This window comes from Oxyura jamaicensis, chromosome Z, assembly GCF_011077185.1.
Source record: "Oxyura jamaicensis isolate SHBP4307 breed ruddy duck chromosome Z, BPBGC_Ojam_1.0, whole genome shotgun sequence".
Taxonomy (NCBI): domain Eukaryota; kingdom Metazoa; phylum Chordata; class Aves; order Anseriformes; family Anatidae; genus Oxyura; species Oxyura jamaicensis.
In genome coordinates, this window is record NC_048926.1 from 59,644,229 (window position 1) to 59,655,180 (window position 10,952).

The window sequence follows — 10,952 nt, forward strand, 5'->3', positions numbered from 1 at the left end:
GATCTGACAGTGATAATACGGAAAAGTCAAATTCACCAGCTTCTGCAGTTGCTTGCAAGATTCACCATTTACCTCGTTTTCTCCTACCTCTGAAAAGTCAGTCTCTTATGCAGGACTCCTTACCATCCTTTAGGAGTCTGCATGGACCCTATCCTCCTGAAAACCTATGCTTGACCACCACCAGAGTGAATGAGGGTTTCCCATCAGGGCATCACTGGGACACGGGAGACAAATGTGGATGAAACAGTGCCTGCTTCCTCCCTTCAGTTCTTTGGATCAGTGGCTCTGAGTACAAAGCAAGGAGATGGCTGTGATCAGCATCCAAAAAAAGAAACCATAATCTCTGGTCAAGCAGGGAGAAAGCACTAAACAGAAAGACTTGGCATCTGATATTCCTATTGCAACAGTGTAGTTTTAGCCACTGGAAAAAGAAATCACAGTCTGATGATTCTCCGCAACTCTAAGCTACTAAAGCAGTAGGGAACTTGAGTTCCTACTGCCAGCAGGAAACAGAAGACCAAACCTTTTAAATTACAAAAATCTCTGAAGAGAACAAGGCAACATGATCAGTGATATGCTTGGATGAACATCAGACTGACTGTAGCTAATACTAAGAAGGGATGCTGAGGCTGGCAGTATAAATTACTTTAAACTAGCCAATCCTTGCTACAGTGGGAAATAAATATGCTCAGTTGTGAAAATACCACCTGTACTTTGAGGAACAAGGGCACGAAGTACTTAAGAGCATAGCAAACCTAGAGCAGGAAAGGCTGTTGCTAATCCAGCTGCCAGTATAAGTGAGAAAGCCTTTGCATTATTTTTCTTCAAACTGCCATCCTACCAAAAGCTGGAAGCTTACACCAAATCACAGCTCCTGCTCTGCTCTCTCATCTCGCTTCTCTCCATTTCAGTTCCTAAAACAGATGCCAGGGCCTCCCGCTTCACCCCTTCACGTGATAACTGCAATTAGTGGGCTTTTCTTCCCTCCCAATGGTCCCAAATGGCTTTCTGGGCCTCTAGGCCACATCCTATTTAAGGAACAACACCCAGTCACATTCAGCACTGATGGCCTTACCATATCTTCCAGACATAGTTCTTTAATGTCAAGCTCTTGCTTGGAAATGAAAGTGTTCACACAGACTAATTAATGACCACAGTGAAAAGAAAATTCATAAATGCAGTACTCAGAACTGCAAAAGCCATCCAGCAGATAGAGCTGGCTCTCAGACCGCATTCGATCTGCTGAACCCAAACCGTCCAGTTTCATTTCCCTGATAGGTGCAACCACACCGGGATTTTTCTCCTGTACGGGATTTGTAAGCAAGTCATTTTTACCTTCAAGCAACAGAGCACAACTAATTGCACAGCACCATCTTCTGTGTGTCCGCACACATCTGTGACAACCCGTAATTCTGGGTCAGATGGTAGTTCAACTGATTTAAAGCCAGCCAAATTAAACCCCTGCATGACACTTCAGCCTGACAAAACCCAGTGCTTGACCAAGTTGTTGTTTTGTTTTTGCCAACTTTCTGGAATAAATGCTCTGTAGGACAATGGATGGGAAAGAGATGAAGACACTAGGTTCCCTTTATCGCATGAAAAGTTGGCCTTGATGACCTTTTAAGATCCTTTCCAACCTGGGCTGTTCTACAGTTCTGCAATTCCAAGCTGCTTTAGAATAAATAATACTGAAGGGTCCAACCAGAAAAAATAGAATTAAGTTTTTCTGTGCAATTACCTCCTTTACTATTTAGTCCCTATGTGATGGATTTCAGGCAAAAATCTTAACACTTCCCTACTGTTTCTGCATCAAGTGTATGATAGATGTTTCAGGCTGTGCATCCAAAAAGGACTCCTTTAAACTTTTTATGCTAAACATTTGCATTTCAGCAGGTACAGGAAAAGAAAAAGAGGCAACGACAAAAAAAAAAAAAAAGCCCCCACAGCTATAAATATGTTTTCCTAAAATGTTAAAAATTTAGATACCATAACTCCACGTGTTAAACCTAATTAGTTATCTGTAAATATGTGATATATTTGGCCTTAATTCAAGTTTCCCTTCACAAAAACTCACTTCATTGAGCTTTTGTGTCTAAGAAATCAATCAAGTGCATCAAAGTGCACTTCTAATCAAAGAAAAATCATGAATAGTAAAATCATGGATTCATGAGAGTTTCTAGGTAAAAAAGCATAATGCTAGAAACTTCTGCCTATGTTTGTTGACACGGTATCCTCAGCACCAAGTTTTCCAAACTTATGACTTCATACTGCACAAATCAAATACAAAATACACATGGGTAGAATTCTAGAATTTTAACTTATCAGAGGGAATCTTACTTCTAAAATAAATAATTAAAAAATCAAGTGGTTACTATTATTGAATGCGCAGAGCTAAGAAGCTTTTGCCTCACGAACAGAAGCAAGAAAACTGAGCTGAACTGAACTGATGCTTCAAACTTTAAGAACTACAGTTTTATGAACATGGGTAGAGAAGACAAAGTATAGACCATAGGTTCCAAGACAGAAATAGATTTTAAAAGGTGAATTCATGCATCCCCTGTTTCTGTCCATTTTTCTCCTTTGAAAGATCTTTCAATCTAACTAGCTAGAGGAGTAAAGATTTCTGTAAATTAAGCTTTCTTTTCTCAGCAGAAATCTGTATCCAAGATGAACAGATACCTATGCAATTGTTTCCATTGTATTGTTCACATAGAACTGTTTTGAAGCTAAAATTTTCATCGTATTAACAAGATCTGTATATACAGAGAACATTAAAATGTAAACTCAAACGTTTTATGCCACTATTCATCACAGCGCCTAATGAACTTGGAAAATTAATTCTTGGAAAACTGCCCATTTTTTTTCCATCGGCTGGGTGCAAGTCTTTTGAGCAATTAATTGAAGCTTAATTATCAAAAAAATAACTCCAAAATACCCTTCAATAAAAGTAATATGCTTAGATAGTGACTTTTTACTCTGAACTGTTAAACACAGTAGTTGTTAATTACAGGCGCAAATAAATAAAATAAAATTTTATATAAAAACTATTTGCGTAGTTTTTAAGAGGTTTCATCATTTATCCACACATAATCTCAACTGGATAAAAAGAAACACAGATGTCTCACAAGCACCTGAGTACACGAAGCAGATGTAAGAACTCAAAGAACACATCTCTGAAGGGAGGATTTTCCATTGTGGTACAGCCACTAAGGAAATTGAGTTAAAAATGTGCTGGTGCCACTTTTTTCTCAACATAACCAACATTCTTATGGTAAGCTGCCATTGCTAGGAACAGTTCAGTTGTCTACCTCACCTGGCTACCTGTCGCACTGAATATAGCAGCTACATTGAGAGAAAGTTGCTGATCCTGAGGAAGAGTTTGCAACATTAGATTGGTGTCTGATTAGCCCACTGAATCAAAGCAGTCTGCAATTACACAATTACCCTACAGAGCAGAAAGGAAGCAGCAGGAACATGCAGCTAGAGGTTACAGAGTGATAGACACTGCTCTTAGCAGCCACTCACTAACAGACTAGCCTAGTTGCATTGCAAAACTCAACTTCAGTTTCTGTCCCTACAAAGTTAACCGGAGACACTGCTGCCATACCTTTCACATTAATGTAAAGAAAGGGTCCCAACTAATAAGCAGATTACCTTTACTTGAAAGTCTTAATCCTAGCTTCCCACGCTGTCCTCACTAAGAGAGACCTGTGCTGCTTGTGAATCACTGCAACATTTTAAGATGGAGATGATGAAACATGCCAGAAGTCTGTTAAGGAGCGAACACAGACACTTCTGAACAAGAGGAATGGATAAATGCATAGGAAATGAAAACACCCTGCAATTATTTTACTTTGTATTCAAACAGTGCACAACCTGTAAGATTATTACCCCTCTCCGTAACACATATGGACATATCTAGCAATGTAGAGCAATCCTAGAAACAACTAAACACTATTAGGAAAAGTTTTACTGGGCGTGCTAGGCCCCAGGGTAAGGGTAAGTGTCAAGGGTGAGTGCCCTCAGGAAACTTCCTGACTGTCAGGAAACTACCCTCAGTAACTTCATCCCAAGTCTTCTGTCTCCCTCATCACACAAGTAATACCGTAAGGTGAAAACCTACATGCTTACATGACTTTTCACACGTGCCTTTGGAAGGCAAGACAACTACTTGCTTTTACAGATCTGCAACAAACCACAGAACGTATCAAGCCATCTTACAGAACTGTACTATGGACAATAACGTCCACGCTACCTTTGCTTCTGCTAGCATTCTTTTCTTTTTCTGAATATGCCCTTCCCATGCACGTCCGTAAGTTCAGCAAGTCACAGAGCAAAGCACAGCACAGCGAAAGCTGGTTCGTTTCCCTACTGCAGTCTGAGTCAGTGAGCTTCGTGAAAACAAATCAATGGCACCATGTTGGACAGAAGAATAAGAAGTTAATCGGACTAGTTAAGGTTTAAAGATCATTTACCACTCTGCATCAACCACAAAGTTGCTAAAACCTTTTCCATTCTTCTCAATACTTGAAACAAGTTCTAGGCAGGACAAACTGGTGGGAACTCTAGCTGAAGAGGGGAAAAAAAAAGACAGCATTGCTACAATGACTCTGAACTTGTGGATGAAGTCCAATATGAGTAATGTATTTTTGATCCCTCTCTCTGTCTTCTGACCAGGACAAAAAAAAAAAAAAAAAGTACTAAACTACTAGAATATGTATATCCATTTTTTTTCAGGTGATCTGTTTTTAAAACCAATGTTCCTAGCTCTGGTCTGTCTGAACTTTTGAACCCTGGTATCTTTCTTTTTTTAAAAAATAAAAAATGAACCCTCCTTCTATCACTCAGATAATCTTAAATGCAGTGCTAGTAATTTAGTATCAACATTATCAAAAGCAAACATGCAATCTTAGTAAAGCAAGGAAAGAATGTGGGGGAAAAAGTACGAAAGTTGAGTAAAAATGCAAGAAAAGGAACCAGTCGTGCTCCAAATAACAATAATGTATTTATGAAAACCTTACTCTAAATAAGATACACACACATCTGCCATTCACTATAAGCTAAAAATCGATGTCTATGCTGCAAACAGAGCAGAAAGTGTTCATGATTTCTTAAAAAGAAAGTAGTAAATTGATAGAGATGTCAAAAAGGTAAACCACTCATTCTAAAAGCTCCTTTCCCTGCTGTGGAGCAAGCTCAAGTACATCTAGATCATCCCTGATAAGGCCATCCCACTTGTTCAAAAGGAAGAAATAAATAAAAACCCCAGCACCTTACACATCCTCAAAGACGGGAAACAAGCTTCGCCAAAACTAACTGTTCTCAGTGTGTCATTTTCCAAGTATCTCACCGAAATTTCCCTCACATTAAATTAAACATATTGTTTGTTGTTACATGACAAAGAACAGGAACACAGTAAAGCTTCTCATCGATTTTCTCACAACGGAAGAGTGCGTGCCAGTCTCCCCTTAGAACAGAAGTGTTGTTCAGTTTCAACAGTATCTTCAAGCTGTCATCACAGGCCATACTTCCACAGTCTCTAGGTCTCCTTTGATTCCTCTCCAATTTGTCTGTGGGCTTTCCAGGCAGACCCCTGTGCCTTCTGCAGTACTCCACCAGAGGCCTTAGGAACACCAGGAAGATGAAAAACTTTCTCTTTTGTGCTCCACGCAGACAGTTCCCGTTAACACAGCTCTGCTAAAGGAGGATGTGCTCCCTCCACCTGCCCTGGGAGCTGCAGCAGCAGCACACGGGGTGCATGTGCCTTTCAGTTCAGCAGACTGAGTGGTGTGGAAACAAATGCCACAGATACGGGAAGACCCAGGACCCAGAAAAAATATTACAGGTGATTAGAAGTATATGCAGGGATAAGATCCAGCATGGACAGATGGCTGTCAGTTGCTAGATTCTTTGTTTACTCTGGATGAAGAAAAAATACCTTAATTTTGCAGAAGAACAGAGAGTGGGCTGCAGCCCAGCACGATGGAACCACACGGGCAGAACAAGAACCAGGTGGGAATTACCAGACGCAGGCTGGGGTTGACGCACCTAGAACTTGTAAAAATAGGTTAATAACTCCAACAGAGGCAGCAAAATGAATGGTAAGTTGGACCAAGGTAAAATATTTTGAGCCATTGCCAGAGGAACATCCCTCTGCTTTTCTAACTAGGTTAGAGAAACAGCTGCAAGTGATGGGGAAATAGATCCTGTAGTCAAACAAAACAGGCCCTCGGTTGTCTCGTTATTTGTAGATCAAGCAGCCCCAGGTATCAAGAAACATTTCACTATGCACTTCGCAGTATGGAAAGGTAAATCAATGGAAGAAGTAATGAGCATAGTCACATTCGTGTGTAATGGAAGAGACAAGGAGAAAACTAGACAGAAGAGGAAGCAGCAGAAGGAAAAGGCAAGTTTTCTGGCAGCAGCCTTACTTAGGACGTATTTTACAGGGAGGCAAAGGAATGACAGAAATCAGAGGAGCAGAAATCAGCACAGAGATTGATTTAACATGAGATTGCTGCAGTTACTGCAAGCTACTAGGAGACTGGAGAAGAGAAAGCCCAGCCATCCCAAGAAGGGGATGCAGACCACAATTTAGGGAAGCCAAACGTGAGGGGCAACAAGGTGAGGAAGTTCTGCAAAGACAGATGTCACACACAGGCCTCAGTGGAAACTGAAACAGAAATACAGCTCCCAGGCAGATCCAAGGAACCAGTATTAGGAATAGAATTGGAAATAAGGCTTATTCCTATTTAGTTGACAGCAGGGCAACTTACTGCCCCCTAACCAGCAAGCTCCAAGGTAACGGGACAAGTAAATATAGCAGGTATAGCAGAAAAGCAGAGATATTTTTCAAAGACAGAAGATGTGATGGTACAAATAGGCCCACTATCAGTAGATCATTTATTTTGTTATTAGAATCGGTGCCTGCAAACTTAATATGGTGGGACTTACTGGACTTGCTGTATAAATTATGAGCAGAATTGCTATGTGCCCCTGGAGGTATAACTTTAAAACTTCCCACAGAAAAAATGTTCTATGAGTGATGTTTGTAGGCCAGGAGAAAATAAACAAATGCCCTAGGAGATGAAAGATGTACCGAGATCTTTGTGGGCGTGGAGTTTGATGGAGGTGGGATGATTAGTCAGCAACCCCAGTTAAATTGAAATCCAAGGGCAGGGAACCTCTCTCCATAAAGCAATACCTGTTGCCACAAGAGGCTAGAGGGAATACGGCTGATGACTGAAGAGTTTCTGAAGAAAGGAACTTTAACCCCTTGTGAATCTCCTTGTAATACACCAATATTATCAGCAAAGAAGTCCAAACCTGACTCAGAGGGAAAGCTGGTTTTTAGACTTGTGCAAGACCTCAGGGCAATTAATAAATAGGTAGTAATACCCCACCCAGTAGTCTCTGATCCGTTAACCTTGTAACAACCAGCAGATGTGACATATTTCTCTGCAACTGATTTCTATGCAGCTTCCTTCAGTTCTCCAATACGTAAGGATTCTCAGTACATATTTGCCTTTACTTGAGAGGGACAACACGTTACAGTTACCAGATGCAGGGCTACTACACCATGGCTGTGTAGAGGTCACCCAAAAATCAAGAGAAGGTAAGCGCAGCCCTTACAGATATGCCCCTGCCAACTCCAGACTTGACTCCTTTTGTAGATGGATCATCTTATGATCTGGAAGGAAGGAGAATAAAAAGGTATGACATCGTAACTCGGAACAAGGTACTAAGAGCAGAGAGCCTCTCTCTCACAAACACAGAGCTCACGCAGCTGAGCTGACAGCCCTGACAGAAGCCTGAGGGGAAGCATGAAGGAAGAAAGTGAACGTCTACACAGACTTGAAATATGCTTCTGTTATCTGCCGTGCTATAGGACAGTTGCGGAAACACAAGTGGCACCCAAACAGTGAATGTTGAACAGATTAAGATTTTGTTAGAAGCTACTAATGTCCCAGAAGAGATTACTGGCAGCGCAGACTGACGAAACAACTGTCCCCACCTGGAATGCAGATGTAAGCATGGTACAGTTCTTACTAAAAGATTTAGTGGCTGGGTTTGGAACCCCAGAAGAGTTTGGTTTAGACCATGGGAGCCATTACAGAGCTCAGCTTTTAAAAAGTTTATATGAAACATTAGGCATCACCCAACAACTGCATAACCCTTTTCACCCACTACAGTCAGGAAGAAATGAAAGAATGAATCAGAGCCCGAAAAATCGTGTATCTGAAATTCAAACCAACCTGAAGTAGACAGATGCCCTATCTATTGCTCTAATGCATATAAGGTGGAGGCCAAAGCAGACAGGATTAATGCCAGCTGAGGTATTATTTGGGATAAATTTGTAGATTCCAAATACTTAAGTAGCTGCACAGGCTAGCTTCTTGGAAGGGGATGAGAGCTTAACTCCATACTTGTCAGAAATGCATACTTACACAAAATCCTCCCATTGCCAAGCTCAGCTACAGCAACCATTGTCCTTAGAAGGGAAAATGCACCCTTATGAACCAGGTAATTATGTATGGATGAAAAGAAAAATCAGCTAAGCCCAAGGTGGGATGGGCCTATTTTGGTATAATTCACTTCCTTTTTTGCTGTACACGTAAAAGGAAAAACACACTCGGATACATCATCCTGATGTAAAATTTGTCAGGACTGAAGTCAAAACTATTTCCATCCACTGAAAATTATATGAAAAAAAGAAAATTGCATGGTCCAAGATAAGTAAAATATACTTGTCATTAATTTGAGTAAATACAAGCTTAGTTACATTACTAGTGGTGCTATTTTTAATTCTTAATCATTGTTAAGGATTAAGACAGAGGGAAAGATGAATGCTACTGATTACCGAAACAGATTAAAACAAATATAACATTCCAGTTTGGTGTGACCTGAGATGGACTGTAAGAACAAATACAGAATAGTGACTGAGTCAGATTTAAAAAAAAAAAAAAAAAGCAAAACAAACAACTATTACTCTATAATCAAGAGCTGACAAAGTGTGTAGAATCGTGTTTGAAGATGGGAAATTCAATTCGAAATTGCTAACTGAGCACGAAGAAGTTTTTACAAAACATTACGAGTACGATATCTTTATAAAATAGTTACCCAATGTCACTGGAATTGTCACTACATTTAGTAACACACCCTGCTGTAATTGCATTGATTTACACGTTCTTGCTGTTTCTGTGGACTGTTTGCTTGCCCATGAAAACTCAGACTGCATTTTTGAGTGAAGTATGGTATGCCATGATATGGAACGAGGTATAGGCATGGGTGGCCAGAAGAGGAGATGTGCAGAAAGTGCCCGCCGCTCTGCCCTGCCCCGCGTTACCTGTCCGTGGGGGAAGGCGTGCTGTTCTCCTGGCAGCCAGGCACCGCTCGCTTTGCCTCTGCCCAGAGCTGCGAGCACTGGCCTGGGCACTCTCACGGGATGCACAGGAGCAGCAAACTGATGATGTGACAAAAGTACCCGAAGTCCCGTTTTGAGAAAACTTCAGCGAAGAGCAACAACTCGGGGAGACATAACATAGTGGGGACATTGCAAACTGCATGTGAACTACTGCAAACTGCAGTGGGGGGGCTGTCTCCTCGTTTCCCTAATGGAGGAGAGGGCTCATGATCGTCACCAAACTTTAGTAAAACTCTGTTGGGTCCTGTTTCCTCCTTGGAGGGGGACTTCCCGAGTCACCTCTGTGACAGTCCTGAAGCTGTCATTGCTTGCCTTGTATTAAGTTTTTTTTTTTTTTTTCTCCACTGACTATTACGAAAAAGTTATTAGGACTTACTTTGTGTATATTTTTGTAGCAGACTCCTCAGAAATCTGCAGTTAAAAGTCCCATAACAGAACAGGATGACAAGGAAGCACCAAAAACTTGTAAGTACAGATACCAACGAGGTACTGTTTCAGTGCAAAGTAGAACGCCATCCGGAAAAGCATTTCAACTAGTCCGCAGGTCAGAGGGGCATGACATACCCCCACTGTTAAAAGAAATGGTTTATGACAGAGTTCGATTACAATTTTTGAAAACATAAAACTGAGCAGTGCTGAAGTAACTACAGAAGAAAAATCATACCACTAATCTGAAAAAAATGTTTAAGGCGCACCAATTGCTTTCAGATCTTAAAACAGAATAAATTAATAGCGGCCAACACACAGGCTTTTTATTTTAGTAAAACTTCAAGGCCAACTTTCAGTCATGCAATCAGAGAAGAGATTAATTCAGACATGACAGTTCATGATTTTTATAGATGTGCCAAAGGGAATTTGAGTAGTGAATCTATAAAACACGGTGCGCCCTTACAAGGCAAGTGACATGTATCAATATATCTACCTCATAGAACAAAATAACGTGCACGACAGAGAGGAGACGGCCCGTGTTCGACAACAGCAGAGTGAGAGCTGGGGAACTACCTCCTACACCGGGGTTGCACAAGGAGCAGCACAGATCTGGTCACAGATAGGAAGAGTGCCCTGCCTCTCTCTCCTCCATTATCACACCCTGCTTTGCGTTTGGCCATCTGACCCCGGAGTAAACTGCTCCAGGACTGCGAGCTCTGCCTCCCAGCACGTAAAGACAACCTGCATCAATCTGTGGAGGACATCGCAGAGCCCAGCTCCAGCCAGGAGTGCCTTTTTACGTAAGGTTTATGTGGAGAAAGACGAGGACATACCAACTGGACCAGCAGAGTAACTTAAAAATGAGAAGTTACTGAACAGTAACACGGGGAAAGGGATGGGACACAAGGCAACAGGGTGGTTTGCAGATACCAAGAGGCTGCCAAGGAAGGTGGCCGAAGGGACCCGGCTCCCTTAGGGGGGTTACCAGGCCGACGGCCGCGCTTGGGGGCCGCCCCCCGCTCCCACCCCGCGACCCACCTTGAGGAGGATGGAGGGCGGCAGCTGGTTGATGTCGGGGGCGGCCGGCGGCTCTCGGCAG

At 41.8% G+C, this 10,952-nt stretch overlaps 1 protein-coding gene across 1 annotated transcript in view; it reads right to left on the bottom strand.

Moving 5' to 3' along the window:
- Positions 1 to 10,951, bottom strand: part of FBXL17 (F-box and leucine rich repeat protein 17) — a gene marked incomplete at its 5' end in the record, with an annotated part of 312,639 nt that extends 301,688 nt beyond the window's left edge. The window contains one exon of the mRNA XM_035309961.1: positions 10,892 to 10,951. Within this exon, the coding sequence (XP_035165852.1) occupies positions 10,892 to 10,951 (60 nt within the window). The remainder of the gene's footprint in view (positions 1 to 10,891) is intronic.
- Position 10,952: the final 1 nt, after the last annotated feature.